This window comes from Hippopotamus amphibius, chromosome X (genome assembly GCF_030028045.1).
Source record: "Hippopotamus amphibius kiboko isolate mHipAmp2 chromosome X, mHipAmp2.hap2, whole genome shotgun sequence".
Taxonomy (NCBI): Eukaryota; Metazoa; Chordata; class Mammalia; order Artiodactyla; family Hippopotamidae; genus Hippopotamus; species Hippopotamus amphibius.
Window position 1 is genome coordinate 48,344,228 of NC_080203.1, and position 15,673 is coordinate 48,359,900.

The 15,673-nt window shown below is 47.1% G+C and overlaps 1 protein-coding gene across 3 annotated transcripts in view; it reads left to right on the forward strand.

Moving 5' to 3' along the window:
* Nucleotides 1-1,394: 1,394 nt before the first annotated feature.
* PCDH19 (protocadherin 19) overlaps nt 1,395-15,673 on the forward strand; it is a 92,708-nt gene continuing 78,429 nt past the window's right edge. For 2 of the 3 annotated variants that reach the window (XM_057718640.1, XM_057718641.1), the window contains exons 1-2: nt 1,395-3,541; nt 7,177-7,504. In XM_057718640.1, the coding sequence (XP_057574623.1) occupies nt 1,395-3,541; nt 7,177-7,504 (2,475 nt within the window). Of the gene's footprint in view, nt 3,542-6,343; nt 6,485-7,176; nt 7,505-15,673 lie in introns of all 3 variants that reach the window. The other variant, XM_057718639.1, reaches the window with a different exon arrangement.

Here is a 15,673-nt window from a genome sequence, read left to right on the forward strand (position 1 = left end):
TCCCCACACCACACACTCACTCTTCCTTTCTCTCACACATTCACACACAGCCCGAGACAGAAAGAGCGAGATAGACCTTCCAAGTGCTCCAGCGCCCGGGAGGTAGTGAGCCCAACGCAGCGCGGCCAGCGCCTCTCCAGGAGGATGGAATCAAGACGCTCCCGCAAGTAAACTTTGGTGGAGACAGAACCGTCGACCGTGGCAGCTGCTGAGGCGTACTCCAACGACATGCGACTGAGCTAGGAGGGCTTCCTCCCGCGGCGGCGGCGGCAGCGGCGGCGGCGGCCCTCGGAGCGACACCCCAGCCCAGACGGAGGGAGGAAGAGAAGCCCTTGGTACCGCGGCGGCGGCCCGCCTCTCCAGGCCGGTACTGTTGTCGCTTTCCCTCCCCTCCTCCCCATTCCCCGCCCCCCGGGCCATTGGAAAGACTCGGACTTTTATTTTCTTGGACAAATTGCCATCGGCCCGTTTTCACAAACTTGACGTGGAGGCTCGGGCTGCGCTGGTAACTTTGATTTTCGAGACGCAAACGCCCGCAGTCGAACTGCTCTGTGGGGGTGACTCCGTGCCCACCTCCAATCCTGGACACACGCGCCCCTCAAGCCTTCTGAAGCCAACCACAGTGCAAGGGAGCGCGCTCTCGCCTAGGCAGCCTCTCTCCCCTCCCCCCTTCTTCTGCCGGCCCAGGGACCGCCATCCCGCTCAACCGGATACTCAGGCGGCTGCGGCGCTTGACAGCAACTCAAACTCCCTTCTGCGACCCCCCTTTCTCCCCAACAGGCCTCGAAAAGGCCAGCGTGGCACCCCCGGACCCCGGAGGGTGCGTTCCAGGCGGGTCCTGTCTCCGCAGTGAGCCGGGAGCACTGGGGGGAGGTCTTTGCGCATGCCAGGTGCACAGACAACGCGCTCGCCAGCCCCAGTGCCGGTGCGCCGCGGCGGGCCGGGCAGTGCCTGAGAGGCTGTACCCCCACTGCTCTCCCTGCCTTCTCAAGTGCGATCGGGACTCAGCAGCGCGTCGACCCGGCCGCTCAGACGCCGTCCGACCCGCAGCCCTGCGCCGCTGCGGCCAGTCGCGCCCGGCTAACTTTGAAGGGGGAAAACTGAGTAGCCGGGCTGGAGGGAGGGGGCTCGGGGCCGCGCGGCGCTGCCTCGCCCCCCCGGAGCCCCCGGGCCCCCCGCGAGCCCCCGCCCGGTCCGCCGCAACCTCAGCATTGGAGCTGGCGCGGGTGTCCCCCCCGCGCCGCCGGGCCGCCCTGGGCGGGACTCCTCCCGCGGCCTCCGGGGCCCCGGGGCGCGCGCAACAGGCGGCCCGAGTCGTCGGGAAGCTGGAGCGCCGGCGGCGTCGGTCTCGGAGGGGTGTGGAGAGGCGAGGCCAGGCAGAGCCCCGCGCAGCCATGGAGTCGCTCCTGCTGCCGGTGCTGCTGCTGTTGGCTGTACTGTGGACACAGGCGGCCGCCCTCATTAACCTCAAGTACTCGATAGAAGAGGAGCAGCGCGCCGGGACGGTGATCGCCAACGTGGCCAAGGACGCGCGAGAGGCGGGCTTCGCACTGGACCCGCGGCAGGCCTCTGCCTTTCGTGTGGTGTCCAACTCGGCCCCGCACTTGGTGGACATCAACCCCAGCTCGGGCCTGTTGGTCACCAAGCAGAAGATCGACCGTGACCTGTTGTGCCGCCAGAGCCTCAAGTGCATCATCTCGCTCGAGGTCATGTCCAGCTCAATGGAGATCTGCGTGATTAAGGTGGAGATCAAGGACCTGAATGATAACGCGCCCAGCTTCCCGGTGGCACAGATTGAGCTGGAGATCTCAGAGGCAGCCAGTCCCGGCACGCGCATCCCGCTGGACAGCGCCTATGACCCGGACTCGGGCAGCTTTGGCGTGCAGACGTATGAGCTGACGCCTAACGAGCTATTCGGCCTGGAGATCAAGACGCGCGGCGATGGTTCACGCTTTGCCGAACTCGTGGTGGAAAAGAGTCTGGACCGGGAGACGCAGTCGCACTACAGCTTTCGCATCACTGCGCTCGACGGCGGCGACCCGCCGCACCTGGGCACTGTTGGCCTTAGCATCAAGGTGACCGACTCCAATGACAACAACCCTGTGTTTAGCGAGTCCACCTATTCTGTGACCGTGCCAGAGAACTCACCTCCCAACACGCCCGTCATCCGTCTCAACGCCAGCGACCCAGACGAAGGCACTAATGGCCAGGTGGTCTACTCCTTCTATGGCTACGTCAATGACCGCAATCGAGAGCTCTTCCAGATCGACCCGCACAGCGGCCTGATCACGGTTACCGGTGCCCTAGACTATGAAGAGGGCCACGTGTACGAACTGGATGTGCAGGCCAAGGACCTGGGGCCCAACTCCATCCCGGCACACTGCAAAGTCACCGTGAGCGTTCTGGACACCAATGACAACCCGCCGGTCATCAACCTGCTGTCGGTCAACAGCGAGCTGGTGGAGGTGAGCGAGACCTCCCCCCCGGGCTACGTGATTGCACTGGTGCGGGTGTCTGATCGAGACTCCGGCCTCAATGGGCGCGTGCAGTGCCGTTTGCTGGGCAACGTCCCTTTTAGGCTGCAGGAATACGAAAGCTTCTCCACTATCCTGGTGGATGGACGGCTGGACCGTGAGCAGCACGACCAGTACAACCTCACGATCCAGGCACGCGACGGCGGCGTGCCCATGCTACAGAGTTCCAAGTCCTTTACCGTGCGCATCACCGACGAGAACGACAACCACCCGCACTTCTCTAAGCCCTACTACCAGGTCATTGTGCAGGAGAACAACACGCCCGGTGCCTATCTGCTCTCTGTGTTGGCCCGAGACCCCGACCTGGGTCTCAATGGCAGTGTTTCCTACCAGATCGTGCCGTCGCAGGTGCGGGACATGCCTATCTTCACCTATGTCTCCATCAACCCCAACTCGGGTGACATCTATGCGCTGCGATCGTTCAACCACGAGCAGACCAAGGCATTTGAATTCAAGGTGCTGGCCAAGGACGGCGGCCTGCCCTCGCTGCAGAGCAACACCACAGTTCGGGTCATCATCCTCGACGTCAATGACAATACCCCAGTCATCACCGCCCCACCCCTGATCAATGGCACCGCCGAAGTCTACATACCCCGCAACTCGGGCATAGGCTACCTGGTGACCGTTGTCAAAGCAGACGACTATGATGAGGGCGAGAATGGCCGGGTCACCTATGACATGACGGAGGGCGACCGTGGCTTCTTTGAAATAGACCAGGTCAATGGCGAGGTCAGAACCACTCGCACCTTCAGCGAGAGCTCCAAGGCTTCCTACGAGCTTATTGTGGTGGCCCACGACCACGGCAAGACCTCTCTCTCCGCCTCTGCGCTTATCCTAATCTACCTGTCCCCTGCTCTTGATGCCCAAGAGTCAATGGGCTCGGTGAACTTGTCCTTGATTTTCATTATCGCCCTGGGCTCCATTGCTGGCATCCTCTTTGTCACTATGATCTTCGTGGCGATCAAGTGCAAGAGAGACAACAAAGAGATCCGGACCTACAACTGCAGGTAGAGCCAACTTTCTTTTTTTCCTCCTTTGTCTTGAGTGAATAAGGTGTATCTGTATCTGTGTGAAAATCCCAGTGCTTTTGTTTCGTGTTTAAATGCATGCGCCCTACTTATAGCGCTGCTTTTTTGGAGGGGGGGAAAGTTTGTGTTAGCCCAAGTTGATCAATTCTTTTGATCTGACAATTTGCTGGAAGACAATCATTTAGTGTTCGAATGGATTTTGTCACATAATGATGATGAGTAGGAAAGCAATTATCATTTTAAAATTTGCACAGCTGTCTCCATGAAGTTATGGCAGAAAAAAAATTAATATGAGAGAGAGAGGGGGAGAGAGAGAGAGAGAAAGAGAGATGATTTTTAGCAGAACCTTGAAGTACCACAACTTGATTTTGGGGCTGTAGTGTTTTGGGGATAGGTACTGAAAGGAAAGGGAGTGCTGGCAGCTGCCCTGTCCTGTTGTAGAGAGAAACTCTGAAGAGAGCCTGTGAGTGGGAGTCTAAGGTAGGAAACAGAGTTGGGGGAAGAGAAAACAGGAGTGTGTGGGGAGGCAGGTGATTAGAGTTTTCTAGTGTGTTCTTGGCTTATTTTGTATCCAGTCCCCAAACATCTGGCTATGTGAAGTGAAATTCTACCGGTCATCTATATGTTTTCAAATATCTGGTTGTTGGGTAGAGACCAAACATCCCAGCGAGGGACAAGACTTTTGCATCCAGATGTTTCACTAAAAATAGCAATCTTCTGGAGTTGATAGTTCTTTCCTCTAATGTGAAACTCTGCTGTGGCACTAGGAGCTGGCCTCTACCAGTGGATGTCACTATGGGCTATTGTGATACAGTTTCCCTTGAAATGAGTACAAGATATGTGTGTGGTATGCATGGGAGAGAGAGAGGTGGGGGAGGGAGGAAAGGATGGGGGGAAGGAAAGGTTGGGGGGAGGAAGGGAGGGAGGGGGGAGAGAGAGAGAGCGAGAACAGAAATGTGGAAACTGGAATGACACATAGTAATTTTTTTAAAAAAGGTTTCCTGATAAGCACTTTGGAGGGTCTTGCTGAAGCCCTTCCTTACAATATCCAATTTAGGATAATACACATAATTTTTTTCCAGCAGTGTCTCATCGAAACGGTTGAAAAAAAAGTTGTTTCTTTAGTTTGCTGAAAATGAATGATTGCTGCTATTTCCAACCAAGGTGTGTGTGTGCTTTCAACACACCTACATATCCAGTGTGTCTTTTGTGCCATCTGTGCTTGCATGTTAATCAGTCAAAATGTGTTCCTGTAGGTCCGATTAGTATTTGACACCAACTAAAATGCACACTTCTGTGAATCAGAGCCCCCTGAATATGTAACAGCCATGCAATTATTGTTTCCCTTTTACTATTCTCTGCATTACACAAGTTAGTAGACAAATGCTAACCACACATGAATATCAATCAGGTGCCATAAAAGAGCAGCTGCAATGCCTCATAAATGCTTTAATCCTGTTACTAGTGAAATGGCCGTGACTTTTCTTTCCTTCAGCTCCTAGTCATTTCAGATGGGAGAAATGGAAATTAATATTGCTCTTACCTTTGAAACCTGTGACTGCCAGTGGCAATTTTTATAGGAGAAAAATGAGGGGTCTATAAAATTTTATTTATATGGGGATGATAGAGGGGACTCTTCTTAAGCCATTTCCTCAGCATAAAGTAAATGCATAAGACCCTTTCCTTGATGAAAAAGAAATCAGCTTGAAATAAAGATATTGAAGGCTTTGCCACCTCTTGGTGATGTATGACTTGAAGTGAGAGCTCTTTCTGAGAGCTTGCCAGGGAGATCATTAAACAGGGAGGAGAGCATTTGAATTGAAAAGGAAAAAAAAAAAGCAAATCTCAGTGCTCTCCAACTTCACTTATATGTGTATTTTGTAAAGAGCTCTGTTTCCTGCACTGGTTTGGGATTAATGAAGTACAGTTTAGTTAAATAATTGGTCAATACAGAAAGGGCTGCGCAATGAATGCCTCAGCTGAATAATTGGATGGGGCATTGCCAAACTTACCCATCGTGGGTAAACAAAATGATTAGAACTTCCCATTGATTCTAAAGAGATTAGAAAAGAAAATCAACCCCAGTCCTGGGGTCTTTGGGATTTTATCTGCTCCCAAGCCCCGGTAGCATCAGCTTGCCCTCACTGCAAGTCTGCCTGAGCATAGAGCGAAAGGGTGAGGGGAACGCAACTGCGCAGCTCTAGGAAGATCCCGGGGACAGAGCAAGAATGTGCCTCTGGAGATATGCAATCTCCTGGTCTGCTCAGACTTTTTAGAAGCCTAAAGTTTAAGAGCTTGTCTTTCCGTGTATTAAGCAGAGGTTTCTTGTTCTCAGCCTCTGCAGAGCCTCTTCCTGAAATGCATTCATTTATGAGACTTGTGAGATGATCTGCACTTGCTGCTTGAATTGGGCTCCCTTTTTGTATTCAGACAATTAGCTTTGTCGAGGGAGAATACAGGCACAGTCTTTCCCCTTGTAAAGATCAACCTGTATTATTTATTAACCCTATTGTTTTCCTGATTATTGCTCAGAAATGGAATTTCCAGACAATAAGCTGAATCATTATGTGCAAAGTAATAAATGACTGAGAATCTGGCTACATTTAAATGTATTTCTTTTGACAAGTCTCTTAATGCTTGGTGTCTTTGGTGCACATTGCTGGGTCTGTGTCAGTGTTAATTAAATTGAGCTCTTTATGTTCCAGTTGCAGCACAGCTGCTTGTAGGTACACCTGAATGGAGAAGGATACTGAATGCACTAACCTTTAAATTCCTTTGCAGTAATTGTTTAATCATCACTTGTCTCCTCGGCTGTTTTATAAAAGGACAAAACAGCAAGTGTCTGAATTGCATCTCGGTTTCTCCCATTAGCGAGGAGCAAGACAAAAAGGCTGAGGAGAAAGTGAGCCTAAGGGGAAAGAGGTAAAAAGGCTTTTCCCCTCATTCAAATGGGTTTGGCTATCAGATTTCCTGAGGAGAGGTGGGGGGTGGGGTGGCGAATAGGAGGGAGCAGGGTTAGGGCAGGGGGAAGGAGGGTGTGAAGGAGAGGAGCTGAGGATTTGTCAAAGGATGGGGTCTGATCTGCTCCAGGTCAAAACTGATCAGGTCAGTCATCAAGGAACCTGGTTGGGGGTGTTCGTCACACGGCAATTGCCTGGAGGAACTGGAAAGGGGATTATTTTTAATTTCTTTCTATCTCCTCTTCTGTTAAGTTAGGGCTCGCTTCTTATTTCACCCAGGAGTTCCTTTGGGTTCCAAAGAAGCTCCAGATTTGAGCATTTTCATGCTTTCTCTCCCATAGGCTCAACTTTCCCCATCCCCACACCCTTGTTAAATGGCCATTCACAATGAGAAATTCCAAATCCAAAGTATAGAAACTTTTCTTTGGGGGGGAGGGGTTAGTGGGAGGTTACTATGTTTAATATAAAAACTTTATGGCCCTCAGCTTGTTTTCGCATGTAAAAAGCACAGGGAGAAACCCGATGATGTAATGCACCAGAATAAGAAGCTGGAGTGGGAGATGGGGTGCAACCCTCTGGGGTGCTTAATATTTATTAATCAATGCATGGTTTGGGAGGCCGTTAGCGATACATGCTGCCTTTTCTGTCACATAGAATCGCTGAGTACTCCTATGGGCATCAAAAGAAATCAAGCAAGAAGAAAAAAATCAGTAAGAATGACATCCGCCTGGTACCCCGGGATGTGGAGGAGACAGACAAGATGAATGTTGTCAGTTGCTCCTCCCTGACTTCGTCCCTCAACTATTTCGACTACCACCAGCAGACCCTTCCTCTGGGCTGCCGCCGCTCTGAGAGCACTTTCCTGAATGTGGAGAACCAGAATACCCGCAATACCAGCGCCAACCACATCTACCATCACTCTTTCAACAGCCAGGGCCCCCAGCAACCAGATCTGATCATCAACGGGGTGCCTCTGCCTGAGGTGAGTGCAGCTAAGTGGCTCTATGAGGTCCTCCTAGGCCTCTTTCCCATGCTGCTTGCTGGATCCCATCAGCCTCTGTAGTGGCACATTCCCTGGCAGGGGTGGGGAGAACTTCTCTGCTTAAGGCCATTTCCACAGTCAGGGTTGGTACCAGCGCTTCTTGGGGCAAAGGGTAACCCAACATATTGGTCCTTTATAGGGGTGGATGTTGGGAGTGGAAGTTCAAAGTCTGAGCCTTTGAAATACCTGTATGGTATTCTGGTAATATGGATTGTACCACCTGTTGCAAATATGGTACGCTTGCCAGCCTGTTGTACCCGTACAACAAAGTGGCTGATTAAGAATCAACAAGTAGTCTTAAAGATGGGTGAACCCTAGAATGCTTGGGGGCCAGTTTCCTAGTGTGAGAGTGATTCAGCCTCCTGAAGCCCCCTTTTGCTTTTTCTTTGGTCATATACGTGCTTTGCAGAGACTATAAATGGACTGATTAAAGGGAGGCAAACAAAAAAATAAAAAAGCCACATTGCTATTTCTTAATAGTTCTTATGGTGACATTTGACAAATAAGGAGGTTGAAACTGTCACTAATAATGAAAATTTCAGGAATTAACTATGTATTTAAGTTAGCTCTGTTTCTCTTTACCAGGAATGAATGTTTTCAAGTGGAAGCATTTTTTTAGACACTATGTGGTCTAGTGTTTGCTGGCTATTGAAATATTTCAGGGTAGTAGGGTAGTAATGTGGATGATGGTGGGCTGGTGGCTGGGTGGAAGGCTATAAATAACAGTTCTTAAGTTAATTTCATTTTTCCTTGAATTGCTTAAGTCCCTCTTTGGTTGGAAATTTGATGCACTGGGAGGCATATGCCCTCTTCCATGCCACAAATGAAAGAAATGCTACATACTTGGAGAGTACTTCACAACCATTGTCTCCTTTGATCCTTACAATCAGGTATCTTGATAGGTTGTCCTTTAGTAGATGATGAAATGGAGATCCAGAGATGCTAAGGGACTTGTTCAGACTCACAGAGCAGGGATATCGAGAGAGAGAGAGAGAGAGAGAGAGAGAGAGAGAGAGAGAGAGAGAGAGGAAAGACTAGATTGCAGGGCTCTATAACTCTGGCAAGTGCTGTTTCAGCGACACCTTCCTGCCTCAGAAATAATTCAACCTAACATACCTGGGCTGGGATGCATATAAAATGGCCTCATAATATTTATATTCAATTTCATAGGGTAAAGGGCTTTAGGACCAATTTTATCCACTGCTCCTCCTAGTTCCGGAAAAATATTTCTCATCGGAATTAATGGGGCCAAAAAGCAAAGCTTTTAATAAGAAACTGATGATCTTCTAGCAACAGAAACACCAATATTGTCAGTCTATAAATCTATAAATAAGGATTTATTGAAAATCCAGTATTATGCTAGGTAGGCTCAGTTACAATTATGAATGTCAGTGAATACTACTAGGGACTAGACCATAGACTTTCTGGAGGGCTACTTGTGGACCACCAAGAGTTCAGCAACAAAAAGGGAGAGGTAGTGCTATGTAGTGGAATCAGATAGACCATGATTTTTGAATCTGGGGGACATGTCATGCTGTGGAATCCTCTGAGTCTCTGTTTCCTCATCTATAAAATGGGTACATCTGTCATGCACAGTCAGTCCAAGGAATAATATATTATGTAATATAAGAGGTCTGACACATAGGTGCCCCCTGAATCATAGATCTCTTCACTAGACAGTAATTGGAGACTGACTATTGTAATGGCCTGCATACCTGAGTGTGACTCCCTGGGCATTTATAACCAAAGAGGAATTTAGGCTAGTTCTGTATAGAAAAGACCTGCAAAGTGTTGCAGTTAGAGTATTCATATTGGACTTTTAAACAACGGAGGTAAAAGATGCCAAGGTTGTGGGTTAGGTGCTGACTGCTCTTGGTTGTGGAGATGGACAAAAGAATTGAATCCTGAGGGCTTGGTGACTATTTATGCAATCAATTCAAGGTACTAGAAAAATGTAAGCCCTGGTGTCTATGGGATGCTTTGAGGGGGCAAGAGATATATGACTATGTCTGCATGGTTTACCTAAGATCTTGGTATTCTTTCTGAGATTCTCCTATGGACAGAATGAAACAAACTATTGCTTTAGTTATTTAGAAAAGTCATTGGAAGTCTGAATTCTGATCCTATCTCTGACTCACAAAACCAGAGGCTCTCTTATTTAACAAAGTCATATAGATCTAGTATCTAGGGCTAGTCAGGGCGAAGACAGCATATACTAGGCACAATGAAGTTAAGTGTGTGCTTCTAATATGCAGACCTGGACAGTTCAACTGACAAACCCATTCAGAAAGGGGAGAGACCCACTCACGGCAGAGCACAAATCAGGCCATTTAAACCTGCATCTGTCACAAAGTCTTGCATGGGGAAAATGACACTTCTTTTCTTCCCATACCATGTCCCTTGAACATGGACTAGGTAGAATGCTTATGTATAGTGAAATCTATAGAACAGCAGGGATGATTGATTCATACATTCAACTAATATTTGTTGAGTGTCTATTCTTTGTAAGGTTCTGCTGTAGGCTCTGGTGTTAGAGAAATGAAAAAGATGTTCTCTGATCTCAAAGAATGCACAGTCTAACGGGGGAGATAAGCAAATAGGCGATTTGCAGTATGGAGTGATAAATGCTACTATCAGGTACAATGGGATATTCTCCATACTAGGCTAATAATATCCTAATGTGTTTCCTACCTTTTCTTTTTTATTTTTCCTAATTAATTAATTAATTAATTAATTAATATGTCCAATAAACCAGCAATTATTAAGCAATTATAACACAGAGTGGTAAGTGCTACAATGTGATACATATAAGATTTTGTGGAAATTTCTGTATTAAATCTTATGTTGTGTACATTTTTCTCTATTATTATTTCATTAAACCATTCTTTTATTTGTTCATTAACTCAACCCAGGAGCATTTATTGCACACTTAGAACATGCCAGACACTGTATAACTTGCCGAGGATACAAAAATAAAACACTTGATCCTTGACCCCAGGGAGCTTACAGGGAGACAGACAAGTAAACAGGTCATTTCAATTCAGGAGAACATCTTTCCTGAGCACATGTTACATTCTTACTCGCCAGGCTGGGGCCAAAGGTCGCTACACATTGGGTTCCTTTGCTGGCCTAACTTGTGACAAACTCACTCCCTCATTAGCTGCAGAGTCAGTTACAGAGCTTACTGGCAATGGCATTATAGAGTGAGAACTGCTTCCCTCACAGTGGTCCATCACACTTTGAAGTTTATCACTATGGCATTAAATCAAATCTGTAAGCATTTGTTTGAGTGTCCACTATGTGCTCAACTGTATGGCGGGTACCATGGGGATCCCAAATAAATATAAGATGTAGCATCTGCCCTCAGAGTTCATAGTCTAATTGGGGAGCTAAGATCACTCACATGATTTCCCTGTAAGCAACACAAAAGCATTTCTAACTTCAAGTCATTGTACAGCCTCCTTAGTACTTTCCTGCTCCTTCTTCCCTGGCAGCGCTGCCATCATTTATTTATAGATTTACTGTTGAGCTCTCAAGGTTTGGTGCTGATGTGGGGGTAACTTTTGCGTCCGTGTGCAGGCCTAGCCACATCTGAACATTGTTGGCTCTAGAAACTGAAGGGAACGTGACTTTAAATGTAGTTAGGTAGGAAAAGGCAAAGGGAATGGTGCCCCGAAACATTCAATATTCAAAAACTAAAGTTAAAAAATGTCTCACCAAAGAGACTGGATGTTTGGCCATTTCACCCCTCCTAAAGGCAGGAAGAGGTCCCACTCAGGTCTCTATTACCAGCAGAGGAAATGAGTTGCGTTGGAACACAGCCTTTAGAATTACAGAGAGCATCCTGCCTGGAATTCTTTATCTTCATTTACCTGTCCTCTGATATTGGTCAGGAAATCAGCTGTGTGGATTTTGTGGTTTTGTACACAAATTTGAGGAGGGAACATGGAGGACGCTTTTGCTGTTTACTGAAGACTTTTGTAGAATTAGCAATGTCAAGTATCTTTTAAACATTTTAAATTGAAGGTGAGATTTGCATTCTTTGGCATCCTGGTTTATTTGGTCCATAGGCTTAGTGTATATGTAAGTGAATATGTATGTGTGTGTATGTGTGTGTATGTTATGGTGTATGGGGTGGGGGAGAGTGAAGAGAGGGGAAAGGAGGTTGAAAAATAGAGAATGGAGAAGAGAGAAAGATAGTAGTTTTGTTAGTTTGCTAAGATTTTCCTAAAATTATTCTAGTTTTTTTTAGAGACCTCTGTAGGACAAATAAGTTTCCTTCAAATCTTATGGAATGGAGGCATGCCTCCTGGGTGCCTCTGTATGCTACAAAGTATTACTCCTTTGTATATCAGCATTCCTGCATTACCCTTTTTGTCACCCAGGCCATGGTCATTGTTGGAAGAAGAAAATGAAACTCATTTCTTCTGCTGGTAATGGAGACTTGGGTGGGACCTCTTCCTGCCTTCAGGAGGGGTGAAATGGCCAAACATCCAGTCTCTTTGGTGAGACATTTTTTTAATTTGAGTTTTTTTAATATTGAATGTTTCGGAGCTGACAATTCTAAGAGAGTGATAGTGGGCAAGAGCTTCCAGAATTCTAGTCATAGGGTGCATAGGGATTTAATTTTGGTTTCAAACTCCGTCTTGAGCTCTTTCTATTTTTCCTCCTTTCACTGTAGCATCTTTGATACGAGACATCCTTAGGGTGTGTGCATGGTCTGCTATGGTCACTCATGGAGCAGTTTCATAAGTAGCAGTGTGGTAGCAGTGGATGAGTTTGCAGGACAAGGATGTGTGTGGCAGACCAAATTGAATGCTTCCAATTATCCTACCGAAAGTCTCAATGCGTGTTATCTTAGCACAAATAATGAAACTAAAACATCAGTTAGACTTTGAAGAAAAATAAGAAAGAAATAGCTCAGCATGCTTTGGACCCTAAGAAGAGTTTTAAAGTTAGGGATTTGCAGTGATTTGAGTGAAACTCTGAGCTAAGGAGCTAGAAAAGCAGCCACAAACTTATCAGATGTCAGATTCAGAAGTCACTGGAAAATTAATAGGTATGATGAGGCTGGTTTGGATAGCAAGGTAATGACACAAATCACCATCTCCAATTAAAACAAACCAAAAAACCCTTCAGCAAGCAACTTTATTGTACTTTACTTGTTTTGACAGGGTCTTGGAACCATCTGAGTCTTATCCCTAAGGGTCAGAAGTACCCCTCAAGCTGCAGAAGGAAGCAATGGGAAACAGTGCAGCCCACATCTTTTCAAGGCTCACTCCAGTTTTCTTAAAAAATCAAAGGCTCCACTTTTACTGAGAGACACTCTAGGGCCACCTGTTGCCTATGTTGCATCTTATTGGCCTGTTTCACATCTAGTCCAGGCAGTGCGTTTCCCAGCGGGGATCTGCTTGCAAGATGTGTTCCAGAATAAACTGTTCCTCTGTCGTCTCCACGCAACTGCTGCAGAACTGAGTTAGTTTACATTAGTATTTGCTAATTTATTATTATCATTCCTTATTGGCAATTAACTGGTTACCTTAGAGATCACCTCTCTCCCCATACACCTTCACTAAAGTTGAGCTCAGCCAGAGCGCTTACTAATGATCCCGAGATTTCTCTCCCTAAGGGACTGGAGGCAGGACATTTTCCATAGAGGGCTCTGAGGCTTTGGAATTCCTCTTACCTGAGGACCACTTGTTTTGGGTCCCAGTGGCCCCACCTGGTTTTTCTCTGTCAGATTTATAAGGTGGGAGGAGCTGCAGACATCTCCCTCCCTGTCCTGGCCCTAGTCTTTGCTGTGGCTTGGTATACTGTGCCCTGAGGCTGAAGCTATGGGGTTGGGGGATTGCTTGTTAGGAACTGGAAGACTGAAAGAGGATGAAGTCACCTCCTGGCAAAGCTGGAGTCTTTCAATTATGGTGCTGCAGTGGATCTGAGGCATCTGCTTGGAGTTTGAGATGATGACCTCTCTGCATGTGTATCTCAGCTTCTAGGGCTTAGGGGAGGCCAAGCTTGGCTGGACCATGTGTCTCAGATATGGGTAAATGAAACCATTTGTACAAGAGGCCTGTGTGTGAGAGGCAGGAGGCTGGCTCTGGAGTGGCCATTTTCCCCCACTGAGAGGAGGCTTGATTTCTTGATGTGTGACTGGCTGGCCTTTAATGTGAGGCTCATTTACTTGGAACAATTGAGAGGCTTGAAGTGAAAGTCCCAGAGGATCAGTTGTTTGTAGAGGGAAATGCTCTTCAAGTTACATTTCCTCTTTGGCTGTTGTGTAGTTACGAGTGGTTTTTGTGTGGGCTGCCTGGTGAGGGTCACTCTACTTCCAGTGGGTGTACCCAGGCTGCTAGCCCTCCCTGTGTACCGCCAGGGAACCAGGAGGAAAGTACTGCAGCCTGAAGCTGGAGAACAGCTCTGCCAGCTCTAGGAACTTGGGATCCCATGAGGAAATCTCATTTGCTCCCATTCAGCATCATTCAGGGTTTTGCTTCAGCATATTGGTTAGGATCACACAGTGCCACAGAACTCCTGGAAGAGGGACCAGCATTTCTACTCTATAATCATGAAAACTGAGTTGCAGAGAAGGCAAATGACTCGCCCAGGCACACATCATTTGGGGCCAAACTGGACTCCATTTTACTTGATAGCAGTTCTTCTGTTGCAGTTTCCAAGCACTTTCTGTCTTGTAACAGAAAACTTGATTGGATTCCACAGGAAAACCTGTGGCTATACCTTTGGCCGGTAGTTGTGTTCCTGAAAGGTTGTGCAGCAGGAAAGTGTTTGTTTTGTAAATTAGACCCCATGTTAACCACAGTGGTGGCATTCCATATAGAAACCCTGTGGTGGATTCTTTCATAAAGGAAAGAGCCCTTGTGTAATGTGAATAATCAACTCCTTACCAATTTCCTTTGTAAGTCTGGATTTTTCACCTATCTTGTTTGCTTAAAGTGCAATTCCTCATATTAGCAAGATTTATAAAGCTTTTGAAAGGTGGGCTAATTCATTATTCCCCTGACTTCTCACTGTTTAGCCTTTTTGGTTGAATCTCAAAAAATGTAATTATGTAATATCTAAAATACATGGTGTCCAGAGAAGACAGATAATATTGCTCAGATTTAACAAATGTTAACATTTCATATTTGCTCCAGATTTTAAAAAAATTAAGTAAAAGTTTACAGCTATCCTCTTCCCATCCTCTTCCTCTGCCTCTATCCATTCTTTGTAAGTCTGTTGCTGGAAGAGCAGGGAAGCCCATCAGGAATGTTTTTGGTGCTTTTTGTCTTAGCCTCTTGAGCTCGCTTCTGAAAGAGATGGATCTCATTTTGCGGCCTCAGGTCCTGAAAGCTCCCCAAGTCAATATGGGTTTCCTGGATTGAGTAGAGCCTGGGAATTACTTTGGAAAATGAAAAGGCTCTCTTAAACTTCCTTTAAATTCAGCCTTTGGGGAGGGAGAAAATTACTTTTGGGAAAGAAAATAAAGGAGAGTGAGAGTTAGACAGATTGACAGACAGACAGGTGTCGGGGCAGCTATCTCGAGTTTTGAGCAGACTATTTGGGATTGAAGTGGGCAAGAAGCTTGGTGTGAAGCCTGCATTCTCCTTGAGCTCAGTGTTCATGGACTGGCACCAGGGCTTCTTTATGTCAGATGCTTAAGTACTGCCTTGATGTGCATAGCCTTCAGATGCTCCATTAAGTCTCTGAATGCCAGGGTGGCTAGTTTTCAGCTTCTCCCACCAGGCCCCATCTGGCTGCTGTTCTGTGGCAAGCTGCTCTCCCTCACTGCCACCAGCGCTGGTCTTGGCAGTGTCTGCTTTCTGGATTATTTTTGCTCCTAAATTTGATTTCCAGAGCATGAAGGGCACTTCGTTTCAGATTGTGTAGTTTGCTCTTCTGAACAAAATGGATTTCATGTGTAAGCTGGTGGGAAGATAAGTTCATTCCAAAGGCCAGACTGTCCCTTTAGGGGAGTGTGTGTGTGTGTGTGTGTGTGTGTGTGTGTGTGTGTGTTAGAGAGAGAGAGAGAGAGATTGAGAGAGAGAGAGAGAGAGAGCACGAGCGAGCATATCTACTTGTCTTACCCACTTATTCTGCCTCTGAGGTGATGGA